At 29.8% G+C, this 22,804-nt stretch overlaps 1 protein-coding gene across 1 annotated transcript; it reads right to left on the bottom strand.

The window, feature by feature from the left end:
* Nucleotides 1–6,299: 6,299 nt before the first annotated feature.
* On the bottom strand, nt 6,300–7,041 carry LOC145941471 (uncharacterized). Its single transcript, XM_083047581.1, has 2 exons — nt 6,864–7,041; nt 6,300–6,628 (listed from the first exon to the last, which is right to left on the bottom strand). The coding sequence occupies exons 1-2, from the start codon at nt 7,039–7,041 to the stop codon at nt 6,300–6,302; spliced, it is 507 nt and encodes a 168-aa protein (XP_082903707.1).
* Between the last annotated feature and the right edge of the window lie 15,763 nt (nt 7,042–22,804).

The raw sequence follows: 22,804 nt of genomic DNA, 5'->3' as shown, positions 1-22,804 counted from the left end.
TATGAGACTGCGAACTTTTATCTCTCCAACAAGAAAAAGGCTGACGCCGGAAACGACGACATATGAGAGATCGAAGAAACTTTATTTATAGCAATACCGATCGCGCCGTGAGATATTCTTATCTTCCTTCATTTCTATACTGTGTCACATTACTTTTCCTCTATAATTTTACTGATGTATTTTTTCATTATTAGGTACAGTATTAATTTGGAAAAAGCACGATGGGGTATATGTATATGTATATATACAGGGTGTTTTAAAAAGGTGCGGCCAAACTTTAGGGAGATATTCCTCACACCTAAAGGATAAAAAAATGTTATATAAACATGAGTGCAGAAACGCTTATTTCAGGAGTTATGTTGAAAATACTGTTGACTGTATTACTTACAAGAAACAATTTAGGATTAATCATTGTGGACGATAATCGTTTAATCAGTAGGTTTATTTACATTTTTTTTAAAGTGACCTTGAGTACAGTTACAACAAATGTTGAAAATGTCCACCATTCGCCTGAATACACGATGGTATAAACGCTGCGCGTTCCGGCCATTACCATCTGCCAAGCCATAAATGAAACGCATGTCTGCAAGTTCCGGTCCAATTTGTGTACATAACCATGGCTGTGATTTTGTACAATTACAATAAACCTTCCCATACAGCATCAAAACCAAAATATGTCTAAAATCAGGACATAAGACATCTTTAATACGTCTTTAAGACATTTTATGACATAATGTCTAAAAGACATCTTAAAGACATCTTAAAGACGTCTTATCTATAAGGATCTGATTGAATATTTTCCTGTTGGATCTACAAAACTTCTAGTTATATTCACGTTAATCGCACATGTACATGGTTATAACTTATGTGCGGCATTCCCTCCCATACTACCATATGCTACCGAGACTTGTTATCTACCAGAATTTCTTGATGATCTAACTAAAAAAATTTATCAGAATCGTTTAGTAATTTCTATAAAAATTCTATTTCGTCCATTTTCGAACAGATGTACTGTACTGGTTTTCGAACAGATGTACTGTACTGGTTTTCGAACAGATGTACTGGTTGAATCTACCAGAATTCCTCATAATGCAACAAAACTTTTTTTCCAGTGTAGGGGTTTCCATTTAAGAAATTGAAGATAATCTTCGTGTGACCTTCAAACGACTATCCAAGGTCAAACCAATGACACCATCTTATGTCCCCCTCGAAGTCGAGAAACTTTTGTATGAAACATTTTTCTCTAAAATGCATTGTTCAAAAGATATTCGCGTGGATTGATTAAAATGGCCCACCCTGTACATGTGTATATTAAATGTATGCTTATTTTTTACTTTTGTCATTTTTTAATTGTATATGCGTCTAATGCAATATAAAATATAACTTATGTATTTGTATGCAATATTAATAAACTGAAATGTATAATAATATGTATCTCTCTAATCTCCCTATATGTCACTCTTAATTCTATATATTCATACTTAAATGACTTTTTTAATTTATACGCTTCGTTTCATCTACCATAACTGAAACAGTCGCAATCCATCATTTATTGCATCCGAACGTAAAATTAAACTATCGTATTACAATAACAATTCATCAAGAGACATGCCAATGCAAAATGCAGAATGCGCTCGCGTACATCGGTATCATTTAGCATGAACGGGGAAAAAATGTTTCGAACCAATCCTGCTCGTTTTTCATTGCGTTGCTCATGCGCGCCAATTAAACATTAAAATGTGGCTTAATTTCTGGCGCATCGTGTTCATTACGTTTATAATTTTATATTTACCTCTGCTATATTTCTCTGATTGTTTCTACTCTACGCGATCAGGATTAATATGCAAATGATTTCGCGTTACTGAATCGATGACATTTTCTCTCTTTCTCTCTTTCTCTCTCTCGCGAATGCGCGTTAATGTTGTATTATTTAGATTCATATTATTTGAAAAGAGGAATGCATATGTATTTGCGCGCACGAATATGTGTGTGTGTATTCGATATATTTTTCTTAATATTATATGCTGGCACATTTATATATTTTTCTTATATTAATTTTCTCAATATTATATATACAGGGTGTCCCATTTTAATCTCCCCAGGCAAACATCTCGAAAAATACGGAAGATACGGAAAAATGTTTCAGACAAAAGTTGTAGGACTTGAAGGGGGACAAATGATAAAAATATAGATTTGACCTTGAGTGACCTATTGAAGGTCAGGTCAAGGTCATCGATGTTTTCTTAAATGGAACCCCCTATTTTTTATTGCATATTCTTGTAGCCCTTGTCGAGACGTTTTCAAAACACTACCTATTGATGTCTCTTGCAGTTGATGACGCAAGCAGTTCCCAAGATATGAAGCTTTAAAATTGACATATCGCCGGCATTTGCATTACCCGATGTACACCGCGGGGAGGTTGTTCAGTCGAATTTGTATATCAAGTGGCTCTAAAAAGGGCAGACTTTGTGTGTATATGTGTGTGTGCTTCTTTAGTAAAACTTTTATCTCTCTTTCTCTACCATTTTCTTATCCTTTCTCTTACATTAAAAAAACCAGAAGAAAAATAATTAGAGAAAAGTCCCCGCGGTGTACATTGGATAATGCGAATGCCGATGATATGTCAACTTTGAAGCTTCGTATCTTAGGAACTGCTTGCATAAGAGACATCAATAGGTAGTGTTTTGAAAACGTCTCGACAAGGGCTACAAGAATATGCAATAAAAAATAGGGGGTTTTATTTAATAAAACATCGATGACTTTGACCTGACCTTCAATAGGTCACTCAAGGTCAAATCCATATTTTTATCATTTGTCCCCCTTCAAGTCCTACAACTTTTGTCTGAAACATTTTTCCGTATCTTCCGTATTTTTCGAGATGTTTGCCTGGGAAGATTAAAATGGGACATCCTGTATATATATATGTATATATATATATATATATATACATATCCGGGTGTCCCATTTTAAAAAAATATGCTCAAATATATAAAAAACGGAGCGTTTTAGAAAAAAATGTTTCCAATAAAAGTTGTTTGGCTTTGAGGGGGACATAAGATAGTGGCAACGATTTGACCTTGGATAGTCGTTTGTAATTTTCAATTTATTATATAATATCGCAAATATAATGTTGAGAAAAATATATTCTAAATATATACATTCAATTTATATTTCTCAATATTATATTTGCGATAATATATGTAAAAGTTTGCACATTGCTTCCTCGCCATTTTATTTTGTTTAATAAGTTTCCTCTATAAGCAAGCTGGTTTTCCAACTTTGGCTTCCTCATAGATAAAGTTTAATGAGCAAAATGAAATGGTGATGAAGCAATGTGCAATTCCAATTTGCACACTTTTTTTACAACATTTTTTGTCACGTATATGTATGTGTATGTACTTTTGTATGTACCTCTCTTTCATAAAATTGACATTTTTTGAAAAATTTAAAATTTTACAAAAATGAACTCTTTCACGATCCTCGCCAAATTCAATACTAAATATCCTTTAATGAAAAAAAATTTAGTCCGATATCTCAAAATTTGTGAAAATTAAAAAATACACATTTCTTAAAAATTCAAAATTTTATATAAAAATGTATTCTTTCACCAATCCTCACCAAACTAAATACTAACCATTCTTTAATGATACTCTCATGTAAAAAAATTTACCCCAATATGTCGAAATTTATGGAAGTCAGAGCAACCACAGACATTTTTTGAAAAATTAAAATTGCATTAAAATTTAAAATACTGTATAAATTTTTATAAAATTGACAGTAAATAAAAGTGTTGTACTACTTTACTTGTATGCCAAATTGGAGCACTATGACTTAAACAGTTTCTGAGACGTTTAAGGGAAAGTAGGTGGACACATTTTTTCGATGTTTTAGAATATTCTGAACACATTGACATAGAAATCTGAAAAAAAATTTTTCACGAAAACAAAGCTTTCTCTATAAGGAAACAATAGAACCGAATTCTATGAAATAATTACCAATCTTCCTGAAACATCCTGTATATCAATAACAATACAATATCCATCTCCTTCTATTGTAATATCAAAAATTAATTAAACTTGAAAGCATACATGTATTGGCCTATTGTATATATATATATACATATAATATACATATAATATATATATATATATACCTACAGGGTGTCCCATTTTATAGTTTACAGTGCTATATTTCGCAAACCAATGATTTTATTGAAAAAGATTTCAAATAAAAGTTGTAGGGTTTCGAGGGAGACATAAGATGGTGCCATTGATTTGACTTTGAATAGTCATTTGAAGGTCACATGAAAGTCATCTTCAATTTCTTAAATAGAATCACCTATTTTTCATTGCACATTCTTGTAGCTTACCTCGAGAGCTTTCCAAAAACCCTATATAGGAGTTATATTTTATTAAGTACTTTCCAAGTTATGAGACTTGAAGTTTACAGTATTTTGACATAAAATATAAAATATCTTGTGAAACATTCAGTTTTCGGTAATCTTACTGTAATACTTTTATACACCGAATAATAAGACCAATCAATTGGTGTAAAGAAAACACATAGTTATTTTAAAAAAAAATATGCATGTTTTTAAAAAATGTATGCAATTTGCAACATATTTTTTTTAAAGCAACTATGTGTTTTCTTTACACGAATTGATTGGTCTTATTATTCTGTGCATAAAAGTATTACAGTAAGATTACTGAAAACTGAATGTTTCACAAGATATTTTATATTTTATGTCAAAATACTGTAAACTTCAAGTCTCATAACTCGGAAAGTACTTACTAAAAAATAACTCATATATGTATAGGATTTTGGAAGCTCTCGAGGTAAGCTACAAAAATATGCAATGAAAAATAGGTGGTTCCATTTAAGAAATTGAAGGTGACCTTCAAATGACTATTCAAGGTTAAATCAATGGCACCATCTTATGTCCCCTCTAATTTGTACAGTTGATTTTCCAAGTCAATGGACACTCAAAAGGCAAAGCCGCGCCGTTCCCGGAGCGAAGATTGCTTTTTCATTATATTTTGCGGCCGGTTATATCCCTTTTTTTTCTCACCGATTAACGAGCTCGCGATGTAAATTAATCCAATATCGCATATGAAATGCGGACATGTGCGGCCGCGGTTAAATTGAATCTTGCGTGTAAGGGCATCATGACGATGACGATGATACGTTCACGAAAAACAGCTCATATCCGCAAATGCGAATCGGGATTATCGCATATTGTACGTAAAAATCTACACCAAATCGTACGTTCGCGTTAATTTTGTATATCGACACGATTCGTATCGACCGTTCGTATCCGCATAAATCTATCGATTAGAGGGGAAAGAGATGTGTGATTTGTCGAAAACGGGTTTTAGCTCTCGTAACTGCGCGAAAATGTATAAAAAATGTAGCGTTCGATTTATAAAATATTCCCGGCTGTCGAAAGTATGTCGAAAGATAGCGCACGGGATGGAATTGTTGTTTAAACATTTCGCAAAATATCGGCACCCGGTTCCCGGCGAAACAACGATCATTAATTACAATCTCTATTTCGTGCGAAATTGCTCGTAGATAATTGCGGATATCTGACATTAAACGTCGAAACTTTTGACAGCGGCGGAACAGCTATAAACTTTTCCGCGATAATGCTATATATCGATGCAAACGATGTATACTATACATATATAACTGTATGAAACGCGCTGCGTAGTTTATTCAAGACTGACATTAACCGAACCACTCGCAATCAAATTAATTTTTTCGCTTCTCGCTTTGAATTGCCAATTTTGCGGGTATTATCAAGAAAATTACTGTACATTATTATACATATTATATAATTAACATATATTATTATAATTTTTAACTTTCATATATAAGTATGTATGTTCGATATATTTTTCTCTATATTATATTCATTGACATTATATTATATATATAAAAATTAAATATAAATTTTATTATATACATATATACATATAGGTATGTATATGTATAATTTTATTTTATATATATATATATATATATATATAATTTTAATTCACTTTTCTTTCATATATTTTTTAAATTTCTTTACATATTATTACCTATAATTCTAAAGAAATAATATATCATAATGACAAAACAATATCATTCTTCTTCGAAATATCAACAAATAATTAAATTTTTGATCGCATACATGTATATCATTAATCATTATATACTATTATAATTGGCAGATATTATTTTAATAATTATTTTAATAATTTCTTCTTCTTCTTCTTCTTCTTCTTCTTCTTCTTCTTCTTACAATTAGTGTAGGACTATGTCCTGTTCTTTTCTCTTCTTCTACGCCTGTTGTCATCCAGATGTCCAACTTTCATACCACTTTTTAGGCGATCTCCCAAGTCTGGGGTTTTACGGATTGTGCGTTTTACCCACTTTGCCAATCGTGATGGTGTCATTCTATTCACGTGGTCCCTCCAGCATCTTGCCCTACTCCACCTCACTATGTCCTGAATGTCGCAATTCTGTCTTATTTGTTTATTTCTCATTCTGTCTCTCAAAGTGACCCCTCTGATTGCTCTTCGCATCTTCATTTCTGCTGTTCTTAGGATTCTTTTTGTCTTAGCTGTGTCCGCTCTAGTTTCTGCTGCGTAAGTAAATATTGGTCTGATACGATACATGTTTTATAAATTCTTACTTTACTTCTTATGGACATATTCCGGTTCCTCCATATAATATCTCTCAGGTATCCTGCTATCACATTTGCTCTGTTAGCTTGTACTCGGACCTCTCCTATCAGATCTCTACTAGATGTTATTACACCACAAGATAGTTGAATTTCATTACTTATTGGATAATCTTATTATTCACTTCTATCTTACATCTAACTGGTTCTTTAGATATTACCATAAGCTGTGTCTTCTCAATGGACATTTGCATGTTAAATGTGATTGCCGTGTTTGCAAATCTATATAAAAGTCTCTGAAGGTCGTCCTCGTTTTCCGCAATTAGCGTTGCGTCGTCCGCATAATATAATATTTGTATTGTGCGATTCTCCATTCTGTATCCAATCTGTAGATCTTTTACACTTTTAATTATTTCATCCATAATAAGGTTAAAGAGAGAGAGAGAGAGAGGGGGGGGAGAGGGAGAGGGAGAGGGAGAGGGAGAGAGAAAGAGAGGGAGAGAGAGAGAGAGAGAGAGAGAGAGAGAGAGGGAGAGGGAGAGAGAGAGAGAGAGAGGGAGAGAGAGAGAGAGAGAGAGAGAGAGAATAGGGCTTAAGCTATCTCCCTGCCTTATACCTGTGGTTATCGATACAGCTTCGGTTAGGATGTTCTTGACCTTTATTCTTGTAGTGTTGTTTGTAATAATTTCTAACTTTTATAAATATAAGGGCCTGTATTATGAACTCACATTTATCTCTAGATGTACCTCTAAAGTTAGAGGCGCCTCTAAAGTTAGAGAGGCCCGTATTATGAGCTCACATCTAACTTTAGAGGCACATCTAAGAGATAGATGTAAACTCTAAATGTGCGGTAAAAATATGATTGATTTTAGATGTACATTTATCTGCGCCTTTAACTTTTGAGGCGCCTTTAACTTTAGAGGTACATCTAGAGATAGATACGAGCTCATTATACGGTATAGTGTTTCTAAATAAGTGCGAAAAATTTTAGATGATTCTTTGTCGAAAATTAAAGGGAGTTTTTCATATAAACATATACTCCTATATCCCTCCCCGAGGAGTTACACTTCTCCAAAGGGGGAGTTGAAAATTAGGTTTTTATTTTTTTTTTCTTGAAAACTATTGAGTTAACAAAAAATAAAAGAAATAAAAATGTTTCTAAAGGAATTAAGCTTTCTAATGCATATTTTTAGATAATCACATTCCGGTCCGTTAAAAAGTTCTAATAAAAAATTGAATAGGAGTTGTTAGTGTCATCCCCTTATAACGATACAAGAAGATTACAAAAATATTAATAAATATCCTTTTTACTAGAAGAAAATATCCATCAAATTTCATTTTTTTTAAGTTGTCCAAAAAATTTGAGAAAAAAATTAAAAACTTTATTTTCACCTCCTCCTTTGAAGGAATGTAACTTCTCAGGGAGGGAATATAGGAAAAAGTATAATATATGTTTATATGAACAATTCCCTTAATTTTCGACAAAGAATCATTTCTCAAAGTTTTCGCATTTATTTAAAAACACCCTGCATATATATTTTCGCGATATATATTTTTCTCAATAGTATATTCGGAATATAATATATAAAAAAGGAGAAAATAAATATAATTTTATTATATATATATATATATATATATATATATATAATATAATATATAATTTACATTTCTTCCATATATTTTAAATTTTATATATTATTATAATTCTAGAAAAACGATATAATATCAATGACAGTACAATTCTTCTCGCAATATCAAAAATTAATTAAATTTTGAAAGCATATACACATACGGGCCTATTGTCTCTCATTAATATTTGATACAAACTAATTAATTTTATTGCGATATTTCAAAATCAAATCAAATGAGCAACTCCGCAGAACGAGATTGAATGAATTGTGACAAACGGGAGTAGGTATGTACTTAATATTTTATAATACCGGAACCAATCAGTATAATTGCGTGCAAAATGTAAGAGTGTCTACTCGCGTTAGATCATTCACATTTCAGGTCAGGAGTTTACAAGCGAACCAGTAATTATGAGATGAAAGCATTCCCCAATCCGTCCCGGAATAACCTCTTCCCCGATAGAGAGCCCTAAAGGGGCTCTACTTCTCATCGTCTTCTCCCGTCCAATTACTCATCACACGAAAATGTTGTGGGCTTACCTTCGATCAATTAATTTTGCCGGCCTTTCAGCGCCGACAAACATTTTCCCCGCTACTCTGTGTTGCTACAACATTATGGCAGAATTAGTAATATAACGTCTTGTGAACATATATATACGTAAAGTAGGACGACGGATGAAGTGAGAAGTGACGTAATTTGATTACGTATTTCGTTGCAAGTGTGGAGTGCAATTCTAGAGCGGCATTCTTGTACAGCTAATGCTTACTTAAGAGAGAAATGATATCAAAACGGTGCACAAAGAGACGGTAAGCGCAAATTAGTAATCCTTTTTCATTTATCTTCTAAACGAACGGAGCTCTACACAGTTAATTAGAGCTAACACGGAGAAAAAGCGTCTTGCTTATAATCAAGCAGAGTATTCTTTCTTTTTTTTTTACGAAATTTGCTCGGTCTTTCGAGCAGCAACAATCAATGTTTATTTGATATTCCAACATAGCAATTTTATTCAGCTTTTCTACGAAAAATCTTTTCTTCGTCTTTTTCTCCGGAGGACAACTTGGAAGAGACACAAATAAAATTTATTATTTAGAAGAATAAGTTAACAAGTGTGTCCTTATTTTATCGTGCTTTATATTTTTTCAATCCTCACAATTTAAAAAAAATGTATTATAAATAAATTTGTCAATAAATAATCTATATAATAAATAAATAATCTAATAAATATTTGTCAATAAATTATCAATTTATCTACTGTATTATATTGTATTATATATAGGACATTTCTAAATAAATGCAAAAAATTTTAGAAGATGATTCTTTATCGAAAATTAAGGGGAGTTTTTTATATAAACATATACTCATATATATGTATATATATATATATATATATATATAAATATAATTATATATATATATATATATATATATATATATATAAATCGGAAAATATTAAATCGAAAAAATAAAAGAAAAATGATATAAAAGGAACGTCGAAATGTTTGAACTTCAGGCAAAAAGAGTTCGCAAGTGGCAGCAGATTCTCACATAATATATACATATATATTCTGCCTGAAGTTCAAACATTTCGACGTTCGTCATTTTTATCATTTTTTCTTTTATTTTTCCGATTTAATATCTTTAGCATAATTATAAAACATAATTATAAAAAATTGCTTTATTGTTAATATAATAAAGTTATGTTAATTTTTTTACTGTATTTATATATACTAAACTAATTATTTGTGCTCTTTGGAACACAAAATTGTTCTTTAAAATTAAATTATTAATTAGTATCAAAAAAGGAAATCAATGAATCCACATTGTTATTTCTCTCTCAAAAAATGTTTACATATATGTACGAGTGTGCGTGCGTGCGTGCGTGCGTCCGTGAGTATGTGTGTGTAAATTTTAAATAATCTATATTTTCAAATTCATATTCTCGATATTAATTTGACAATAACTACTAAACACTAAACAATTGCATTTTTTTAATTATAACTCTTGTTAAATTATATCTTAATATTTTACTTTTAATTGTGACGAATTTTGCAAACTGATGTATAACAAATAAGTAAAAAAATATTAAAATAAAGACTTATACAAACAGATGTAAAATTCTCATGCGATTGCTCATGCGAAGAATTTGTTATTGTTACTCATAATTTGTTTACTCATATTTTACTCATAATATGCCAAGAATTTATTATTGTTATTCATAACTTTATTGTGACATTTGTATCATACATTGGGTTACAGAGAAAACAATAAATTGTATAAATATAAGTATAGCGATGAGAACGTAGTATATCAATAATTAGAAATTTTAATATACAAATTAATCACTGAAAAGAACTTTTCTTAGAAAATCTAGCATCCACAAAATATGCATTTTTTATAAATTTTTATAAAATGTACATTATAGATATAATTTTATATTTATTTATTGTTTTATATGATGTATATTGTTTACATTACATATATAAATTTAAATTATAAACTTATACATATAATATACATTTTATTTATAAAAATGTAACATATTTATATATTATACATATTTATGTAAGTTCTAGATTTTTAGATCGCTCGTATTATTATACAACAATGATATGCAAAATGTATCATATTTTTAATAATAATATTTTACATTTTTTAATAATATTAAATTAGCTCATTAATCTTACTAAAATATCTATATCATATATCCATATATTCATTATAAAATATATCTTTTAAGATCTTTTTATCAAATTTAAAACATATTGAAACTTGTATAACAAGTAATTAAAAGAAGGCCAAGCAAATAAAGGATCGTATTTTTAATTAAACTTTAAAACTCTCTCTCTTATATTATGAGCTATATAGTTATATATTATGAGATAATAATTATATAGTTATATAGTTTTAATAACTATATAATTATATATTATGAGATATATAGTATGAGCTAAAAAAATTATTAACAATGTTATTAGCGCAAAGTTTATCCCTTAAAATACACTATTTACAATGGACTAACGTTACAGTGTGATCTTTCATTGTCATTGCATTATATATATTTGTAAAAAAATATTTATTTTTATAAATAATTTATAATGGAGAATAAGCTATTCATTGTCTAAAATTGACGACTTATATCTGAAGATCGAAATTATAAAACATTTATTACAACAGATATTTCAACAATATCTTAGAAATTTTAATTGTATACTTATATAATTATTATCAATTCTTAAATCAGTTTGCAATAATATCAATGCAAAGTCTCAAATTATACATTTTCTATTAGAACCTGCAAAATTAGATAGTAATATTAACTTATACATATAATTAAAAAGAATATAAAAAATTCATAAATTTAATTATTGTGTTTATTCAGGAGCACCCTGGAGATAGGTAATAATATGATAAATATTTGAGTAAAAAAGAAGTTGAAAATAAATTTATAATCTGATACAAAAGCTTGTTGCATATATTATATAAAATTCATATATAAAGTATATGATTATTATAGGTATGTGTGTATGTGTGTGTGTAAATTAATTTTTTTTCAAAATATTCCTTTTAGATATATGCAGACAATATATGAACGTATAGCAGATTGCGCTCATATATATGTACATTTATATTCATCCGTTCGCTTGTCCCATGCTTATATGTATATAGAGTATATTAAACCGTATTCTATCAAAAATAGATATATATTTCTTATATATATACTTATACTCTGTATATACATAACTTAATATTTATGTTTTACTTACATGATTGTGTACATTTCCGTTTGGAATATGTACATTTTCATTGCCTACGTGAAATGCGACACCTTGATCAGGGACTAAATTGATATTATGAATACAAAAAATCCGAAAACAAAAAGAATCCTGATGGCGAAGATAGATTCGTCTATATGGGACACCATCTACATGGTCTAAACCATTCAGATCTAAAAAAATCGTTTCAAATAAAAAAAATATTTATGATAAATTAGGCAAGACTTTCTACATAAAAAATAATAGTTATTGCAATATAATAAATATTGTTCAAAATATAATATTTAACACAACATAATGCAAATATTATATAGATTCTAATTTTTATAGTGATAAAATATTTTTAAAAATTTAATATAATTTTGATATCTTCAATAAAATGTATTTATCTCGTTCAACAAGAAAAATTTTTTTCTTAACTATATTACAGAAACACACGTGCACATACTCAACATACACATATATATGTACACATCTAACATAAATACATACATATCTACGTATATATGTGTAAAGGGTTGGGACAGTTACTTTATAAAAGTAACTCGTTGTCGTTACTATTATTTTTTCTAAAAAAGAACTCGATACCGTTACTAATTTTAAAAAGTAACTTGTTACCGTTACTTAGAACGTAAAGAAGAGAGAGGGTTTTGAATCTTTAAATCCACGAATGACGCCGTGAGGTTTTTATCTCTATTTCTCAGATTCAATCATTATGATCTCAATTATAATATTATTTCATTGATTCAATATAGTGTCCCTAAAACATATTTACTGACATATTCAATTGTAATTTATTTTTATTCCCAGACATAATCGAGAATAAAGTATTTGTAAATGCACGAGGTAACAACGCGGAGTCTTCACTTTTACCTTCCTGTCTTATGTATACAATTAGCATTCATATTATCTTCTAAATTCATATGAAAACCTCTAAAAGAAGAATATTGAATTGTGTTTATAACAGTTTTTGTAATATCGAATGAGAAATAAGTCATAGAGAACGCATATCAGCAAATTATTGGACTATATAACAGGGCGGTTTTCAAAATGTTCCCACGGGCTAGCATTGATATAATTATGATTCTTGTATATTAGATAACCTATATAATGTAAATTTATGGTCCACTAAAGTTACTTCTGATGGGCAGAAATCGACTCAAATTTAACACCCTCCTTTATCTCCACCCAAAGTCAAAGTGTTAAGATCTATAAATAGATGTTTTTAAACCTTAAATTTTCATTTGAAACATTTTTTTTAAATACGTTGTTAAATACGAGATATTCGACTGTATCCAGGCTTTTGGCCCATTCTGTATAAATAAATTAATTCAGTATAAAATTATACACATAATTATTGCGAAAATTGACTTACCTATTATTAATAATTGGACATGGAAAGACTAAAGCAATATTAAAAATAAATTATTTTTTGCATTGTAAGTTATATATATTACAAATAATAATAATTACAAATATATATACATATGCAAAATCAACACAGTAATTGCCTGTATAGATTTACGATATAAATTATTATCTTACTTGGAATTAAAATCGTAATAACGCATAACGTTTGTATCATAGAGTGCATCGTGAGAATTTTAACTCTTTCCTTGAAGAAATTTAATTAGTAGAAGTCACAACTTTTTTTTATCTAAACAGTCGCTATTATCCCTGCGATATCACGCCTGAAATCTATAACGTAATTATTTTGAATATCGAAATTATGAGATGTTACATCACATTTTAATAGCTCAACTCTCAATAAAAAACAGATTAAATATCATAACGATTCGTAATTATATCAAGAAATTGTATCAAGAAATAATTATATCTTAAAATAAATGAAAATAATAATAAAATATAATCAATGATAAAAAAGACGGAATAAAATTTAATTTATTATTGTGTATCAATATTCCATATTAATTATAAATTATTTTATTACCATGGATATGCGTCAGAATTAACAGAAGTTTGCAACTTTCACAAAATATTTGAAACTTAATAATGATACGTTGAGAGTACGAAGAGAAAAGCTCGAGTTATTTATATATGTATATATATACATTTTTTTATGTATTTGATATCACTGCTGAGCTAGAGGTCAATAAAAAGAATTTATAATATCGCACAATATACTACATCACAAAAATTATTTTACTCATATTTATAAATCAATACTTCAACAATAACATTAATTTGCAAAAGAACCTTTATAACATTTACTACCAAATAAATTATATAATTTTCAATTAATATTATATAAATTAAAACAATTAAAGAGATATTGTATTATGTATATTAATCTTTTACAAGGAAAAAAGATTTTATCAGGATTACCATTTTGATTTATATATATATATATATATATTACACTTCTTTAAAGGGGGAGGTGAAAATTAAGTTTTTATTTTTTTTCTTGAAAACTATTGATTTTACGAAAAAATTTAAAAAATTAAAAAATTTCTAAAGAAATCAAGTTTTCTAACGCATATTTTTAGATGATCACATTCTGGTCCGTTAAAAAGTTCTAATGAAAAATTGAATAGGGGTTGTTAGTTTTATCCCCTTATAAGACGATATGGGAAGATTTAAAAAAATATTAATAAATACCCTTTTTATACTAGTGGAAAATATCCATCAAATTTCATTGTTTAACTTGTCCAAAATTTAAGAAAAAGTTTAAAAACCTAATTTTCATCTCCCCCTTTGGAGCAGTGTACTCTTCAGGGAAGGATATAGGGAGGAGTGTATGTGTTTATATTAAAACCCTCCTTAATTTTCGACAAAAAAAATTTCCTAAAACATTTTCGCATTTATGTAGAAACATTCTGTATAATACTAAAGTTTATTAATTATTGTTTATTATCCTTTTTATTTTTTCTCAATTTAAAAATTTTTTTTACTTTATTAGGAAAAACTTTGTCAATAAATACTTTATCAATCTATCTACTTTGTTATATTGTATAATACCAAAGTATATTTTAAAAGGTGTCATTTATCGTGCTTTATGTTTTCTCAACTTTTGCGATATTTTGACTTTATTTTGAATAACTTTGTCAATAAATGTGTATATCAATCTGTCTACTATATTTTGTTATATAATACTGTAAAATGTCTACTAACGCAAAAGGATTGTCATATTGAAGGCCTTAACAGATTGTGTGTGTGCACAGAGATTGTGTGTTATTATATTGTTATACCAACAACAATAATAAAAATAACAATGGTTTATACGATGAAAATCTCTATTATTCCAACATTAATAAAGATATCTAAATAAAGCGGAAGTTTACACTTACTAATAGTGTCACTCGATTTGTCTACAATAAGAGAAGCGCGAAGATCGAAAGAAGATGCGCCGGCAAGAGATAGAATTTGCGCTTCTCTTATTCTAAAACTCTAGTTTATTTTCAGATATTTTCTTTTCAGAAACTTCTTTCTTTTTGGTAGCAGTCACAATTAGGGTTAGATTACGTTAGGTACAATCCTTGTCTTTTCAGAACGATAGAGTTTAAGGGATTGAGCAGATGGCTATATAAGTCCGTTTTGTTCACAGTGCGAACGTCAATATCGCTGCTAGGCCGCGCCAAGTATTCAGAATGCTCTTCAAGAATTTTAATGCGACGGAGAAAGAATTTATCGCGAACATAGAATGCACAGTAATGGCGGAAATACATATAAAAGTCGGGGGAAAAGGGTGCGCATTGTCGCCGTCTAATGGCCTGCCTCGGGCATCACATAGAGTGGCGACGCATACACCTAACAGAGGACCGTCCTTCAAGAGGGAGGAGGCCCTTGCACCGGCGTAGAATTTTAAAACAACCCCTCCCCTTCCAGGCAGATTTGAAAGGACCAAGAGACAATCGAACTTCCGTATTTCACGCTTATTTTGAATTGTCATTCATACATATAGGCTAGATTTTTTATCAATAAATAATACATTATGAAATATTATTATGTAATTTTTTACCCTTACGCAACATGAGAATATTATTTTAATTACGTATTAATTAAAATAGTTGTTAATTATTGCTAAAGAATTTAAATTTGTATGCATTTGTTGGTTTTTCATATAAAATATATATTAGAGATTTTATTTTTTATATATATTAAATATATAAATTACTTAAAATTAATACAGAGAGGAAAGGCAATATGTAAATTTCATTAAAACTGCACTTGGAAATGTATGATAATACATTATAATAATTAAAAACTGGGTTGTGTATATCCTGACTTTTTAAATAATTAATTGTAAATTTAATTTTCTTACTTTATATTATCAGTAAAATAAACGTAGATTCAAGAGGCTTTCATCATACAAAATGGGAATTTTTGATTCAATTATAATTCTTATTAATGCCAGTTATAATTTTCAACAAAAATAATATTATTTTTTAATTATAATCTATTTTAAGAACAAGAGAAAGAGTTACATAATATATAAGTATACAATATAATATAATATACAATGCTACATGGATTAAGCCAGTAGTGTAATGACTAGATCGATACTAAATTAATTACTCATTAAGTTCCAAGTAACTGGATTGCAACGTGTTATGTGAGAATTTCAAATGAGATCGATTAATTATAAGTTATAATTTAACGCAAAGCGTAAATTGGAGATAATGTAAGAACATTGTAAGATTATTATTATCTTTATAAAAAAACTGTTATAAAATTATTATTTTTATATACATATATACCTATATAGTATATATACGATATTTATACGTAATATTATTTTTAACAATTATGCGAGTCTATTAATTCATTGTACTTAATAATAATAACAATAAAGTACTGTGTAATAGAATGTTTTCATTAAAGTCTCGATTATAAAACGTCTAACCTGCATTCTGGAAGATACTTTCCTCAATGAGACTCATTCTTCCTTTCACTACATTTCCGCTCATTACTGAGCGTCAATTTTGTCTTTTTACAAGTATTTCTTTGCGGCGATCCAGAGTATTCTACCAAAGTATATCATTAGAAGAGCTCAACTTTTCACGTGAATTCCAGGCATCATAATAAAAATAATAATTGCAGGATCGATTCTCCGACGAATTTCAGTTACGATATGGAAGCAGCGGAAGGATTATTATTTTACGTATGAATTTTCCCTCTCATACACAGAATTTACCCAATTGATTCTCAAATTCGCAAAATTGCGCGTTTGCATTTTTGAAATGCAAATGTGAGCGGAATCTTTTTTAATTAGAGAACCACCGTTCGTGTACTTTTGTACCATTGGCGAAGGACTGTGGGCTTGTTATGAAAAAGTAGAAAGCTCCGCCATCTCTTTCTTTCTGAATCAGTATGGTTAAACTTTTCAGAACGTGGCCCCGCATATAATTAGTAATGCAAAGAGGTTGAACATGTACTTTTGTTCGCGATAAACTTTTCCTTAATTAAAGTATATGGAAGTGGCGTATGTACGCGTTCTTCGCTTTGGTTTCCCTCTCGGTTGTACTTTTAAAATAATCACAATGGATGTTCAAGTCTCATGCTTCTTTTTACTTCGCCAATGTTTATGGAGGAAGATCTAGAAAGCGAGCAAACTACATACGGGTGGAAAAATGCGCAACGAAAATATGTTTTTTTTTAAATTAAATTTTCTTAGTGAACAGTTCGCAGATATATTTTTTTAATTATATAGGAGCGAAGATCTTTATTAAAAAGTTTTTATACAAAGAAGCATTACTTTACTATAGGTATATTTTATTGCTTAAATTTGGTCTTCTCACAAGAATGATAATATCAATAAATTATGAGAATTAAAATATTACACACTATATTATTCCATAATTTAATTAATTTAATTCTTTTATTATCATATTTTAGTACTAAAACTGTTGTATTTAATAAAGCGCAATGTAGAATTGTGGATTTTATTTGAGTATTTTTACCTACATGTATTTGATTAAAATTTATTAGAGAAACATTTTTTAAATGTATATATAAATAAATTTGAAATAAAATAATTTCTAAAAACATAACATGTATCAATAAAAGTGATAAGGCAATTAAAAGTAAAAAAGAAAAAAGAAATGCGAGAAAACTTGGCGCTGCTGCATTTATTATATCAGTCAGAACTTTATATTTGCATTAATTAATTTACATTTAATTAACCGTATTCTTATTGATAAAAGTACGCTTTCATAAATTTTTTATTTAAAAAAATATATATTTTGTATAGATTTTTCCTCTATAAAATATAATCACATATGTGATTTTATATATAAAATATAATCACATATGTGATTTTATATATAAAACTTAAATAAAATACACATTCCCCCCACCCCTTATATTGCGCTTTATGAAATACAATAATTTTCACATAAAAACATGATAATAAAAGAATTGAAGTAAAAAATAAAAAATAAATAAAAATTTTGCAACGTGCATAATATTTACTCTTTTATAATATTTGGCGTAATGTATTGATATCATTATTTTTGTATAAAAGTCAAGTTTATGCAATAAAATATATATTAAAGCATATACATATATAAACACACTTTTTAACGGCATGTCGAAAAATGACACAATGACAGTAACGTAAAAAAATGCGAATATGTCGTATCGCGTTGTTGTAAAATCATTTTCGTTTCTGTTGACTGTCGAGTTTTCTTATAAAAATGGGTTTTTTTAAAGAAGCGAGACACCAACTCTACGTTCCGTGTTAAAACATAAAGTAGCTATTTAGTTAACGCGGCGGTCGATATGTTTTGACATTTTGTCCCGTTCGAGCGAACTAAGTAATGCTAGATTGACGTAGAAACTCATTATCGACGGCAATATCGACGGTAAAGATTTCCTCGGGGCGAAACGGAGAGAGTCCCGTAGAGTACTCTGCGTTGATACCACTGCTTACGAGCATCGTCAGCTTCAACTTCTGACGGTACGTTGTAAACGTCGCGTTAATGTCGACTTGCGCAAACGCAAGCGGAATAATTTCTCTCTCCCTCTCTCTCCCTCTCTCTCTCTCTCTCTCTCTCTCTCTCTCTCTCTCTCTCTCTCTCTCTCTCTCTCTCTCTCTCTCTCTCTCCTCTCTCTCTCTCTCTCTCTCTCTCTCTCTCTCTCTCTCTCTCTCTCTCTCTCTCTCTCCTCTCTCTCTCTCTCTTTCTCTCTCCCCCCCTCTCTCTCCCCCCCTCTCTCTCCCTCTCCCTCTCCCTCTCCCTCCCTCCCTCCCTCCCTCCCTCCCTCCCTCCCTCCCTCCCTCCCTTCCTCTCTCAATAAATGTGAAAAATTTTAGGAGATGATTTTTTGTCGAAAATTAAGGGTGGTCTTTCATATAAACATATACTCCTGTACCCTTGAGGAGTTACACTTCTTCAAAGGAGGAGGTAAAAATTAGGTTTTTATTTTTTCCTTGAAAACTATTGATTTTATAAAAAAAAATAAATAAAATAAAAATGTTTCTAAAGAAATCGAGCTTTCTAATGCATATTTTTTGATGATCACATTTTAGTCGGTTAAAAAATAAGAGTTGTTTCAATCCCTTATAACGATATGGGAAGACTAAAAAAATATTAATAAATATTCTTTTTATTGGCGGAAAATATCTACCTAATTTCATTTTTTTAACTTGTCCAAAATTTTAGAAAAAAATTAAAAACCTAATTTTCCCCTCCCTCTTTGGAGGAGTCAACTTTTCAGAAAGGGATATAGGGAGAAGTATATATTTATATAAAAAATTCCCTTTAAATTTTTAACAAAGAATCATTTCCTAAAGTTTTTCGCACTTATTTAGAGATACCTTATATATGTTTGTTTGTGTGTGTGTTTTACTAGATTAAAAAACATATTAAACAATAATTTTCATTCTGCATTTGTAAGCACAGCAAGAGAGATTGATTTATTAATTTATTCCTCCATTTTTGAATAGAGTGAATCATCCTTTTTTAATATACAAACATATATATATATATATATACCTAACACATACATACACACATACATACATGTGTATGTGTGTGCAACTTTTTGTGTATATTAGATTTTAAAACATTTAAATACATTTCTTTATATCTCGATATACATACATATATCGTTCATCCAATAAAGCAGCTAATATAATAGCGACATATAATAACACGCGCATATAATAAAGAGCCGTATTGTCAGCTCTTAACGTTTGCTGAGGGTACATGCGATATTAATATTTGAGGATATTTTTATAGACGCGCGTGTGTGTATACGAAAATATAAATGGAGTTCGACATTTATATAACCATGACAAATGGATGACGGCTGCACAAAGGCAATGTGTAGATTTTACTTCTCCAACTTTCGCCTGCATTTTACTATACATACTGTATATATATACATGCTATATATACACATATATACGCATTTTGCATGTACAATGCGGACTCTTCGATCTCCGCATAACGTCGAGTTAAAGACCCCTGAAGCAAAATTCTGTCTCGACTTTGATCTCGGGACGAGCGTTGTGTGTGTATATCCCGGCCACATCCTTTGTACGAATAAACGCACACGGTTGTGTGAGAGAAAAGCGTGTTTCGACGTTGCCGGAAAATCGTAATGGTGCATCCACTTCGTCGTGAGATTTCGCGAGACACGAGATGGAGATGCTTTTCGTCTCGCCCGCGCATTTTATGCGTCACGTTGTATATAATATTTGAATATATATCATTAAATGCATTCAATAATAATTAATGAATATTAATAAATATGTAATTAAATATATTTAATAATATTTAATAATAATTAAAATATTTAAATATATAATTGTTTCATGTAATCTCTTGCAAGCTTGCAACGTGATAGACATACGGTATATTAGTTTATTTTGCTACTTGAAATTTGTAGATTATAAGGAAGATAGAGGATAGAAAATTAGTACTTAATATACTTTAAATATTAAACAAAAATTCGAAGAATTTAAATAATAATTTATATAATAATTAAATAATAATTTGGTATGTGCAAAAGACTATGATCTCCGAATACTTTTGTTTCGCTTTATATGTATATGTATATAAATATTTTATTATTTAAAAAATATTTTTTTCAAATATTTGTACGCTTTTCGGCGTGAACGCACCATAAAACGAGATGTAATACGATGTGGTGCGTAACGTAAAACGTGAAAGCTTTGAAGTTGGACGAAAGGGTCAGAGATATTGGAGTGATCGGTATGTGTTTCACGATGATATTCCCTTATTGACGACCATAGAGAATTGTTGCGTGCGCCTTTTCACGCTCTTATCATCTTTCCGTAATTATCCGAGCATTTTCCCATCATGATTCTCCTGCTGATTACGTCAGTCGGTGAATTTCGGTGAATAATTTCGACCACTGGGTGCTTACTTAAGACCTCCTTCAGTGAAGAAGGAGAAGAAGCCCAGTCTCGATCATTTAATTACATTAGTCGGTGTACGCGCTTCGAGCGAAGTGATTAACTTATTATGAGCCTCCGCTGTTTCTGAAGAAGACTTTAATTTATTTAGTGTATTCACATGAGTAACAATATCTGTGCGAGGCAACAAAGTGCGGCGGCCTGGTACTCACTGGTTGGAGTAGTTTCGTTAAACCCGAGCCTGGCGCATGAATTCTGAACGTAATTTGCGTGAGTTTAACCACGTTGAGTTTAACATTAGAAGCGAGCCAGTACGCGACGCCATCCGGCCAGGATAAATGAAACATCTCATATTTTCCTTGCAAACTCCCTTCGCGAGCAAAGAGAGAGAGAGAGAGAGAGAGAGAGAGAGAGTCCCGGGTGCCAGCGCCAATAAGAGTCAATAAGCAAATCAGATCGTAAATAGAATTTGAGAAGAGTCATCGAGTGCCAGAAGTGCAACTCTATGTCGAAGGGACAGTTTTCGGCAAACGCGATCGATTTCAGAAATACATCGTATGACGAGGGGGTTGCAAATTGTATCAGCGAAAATGAACTTTGCGCGAAAATGGGAGAAAAATTTTGTAGTTACGCGGCATCGAGAAAATTTATCAGGAATGTTTCGGATAACAATAATGGCGAATTTGAAACTTGAAGATTTTTAAGCGGAACGACGCGTTTTTAAGTTCTTTACAGAGTGTAGTTAGGACAAAGTTTTCGTCAATCTACCTTATGGTAGATTTCGGAAAAAGATGAAACGTGAGCAAAACACACATACCAGCAAGCTTGGACAAAGTTTAAAGTATGAAAGAGAAAGAACGAAATCCATGTCTATTATCACTGTTCACTCTAAGAATATTGATGAACTTTCCACAAGAAAGACATTATAATCAAACTATCCAGTTTATAATTTTATATAATGATAGAGTAATTATATATTTCAAGTGTGTAAACTGCTGAAACTATTAATTATTCTAATCATTTTATTCAAATAACATTATTGGAATATTTTTCGTAAAAATGATAGAAGCACAAATATGTAATCAATATTTATTTAAAATGCAATAAACAAAATTATTAATTGAAATAGTAGTTTCAGAAGAAATATTAAAAATTTTCTCAAATTCTCTCTTGAAATAATATTCAAAGTTTTCAAATTTGTATTGATATCATGTCAAATATTTTTTTTTGTATCAGTTCAGATATTTTTTCGGATGTTATGCAATATGAAAAACATTTACAAAATAAATATTCTTTCAAAAATAATCATCGTTTATTTTTAATGTTAATTTACAAAAATACTTCATACTTCAATGAAGTGTGAATAAAATTAAATCTAACAAACAAAATCAT

The sequence above is a fragment of the Prenolepis imparis genome, unplaced genomic scaffold (genome assembly GCF_030444845.1).
Source record: "Prenolepis imparis isolate NDT839.2.m4 unplaced genomic scaffold, iyPreImpa1.0 SCAF_10, whole genome shotgun sequence".
NCBI lineage: Eukaryota > Metazoa > Arthropoda > Insecta > Hymenoptera > Formicidae > Prenolepis > Prenolepis imparis.
Note: the sequence above shows the minus strand (reverse complement) of the source record. Positions and strands in the feature narration are given on the sequence as shown.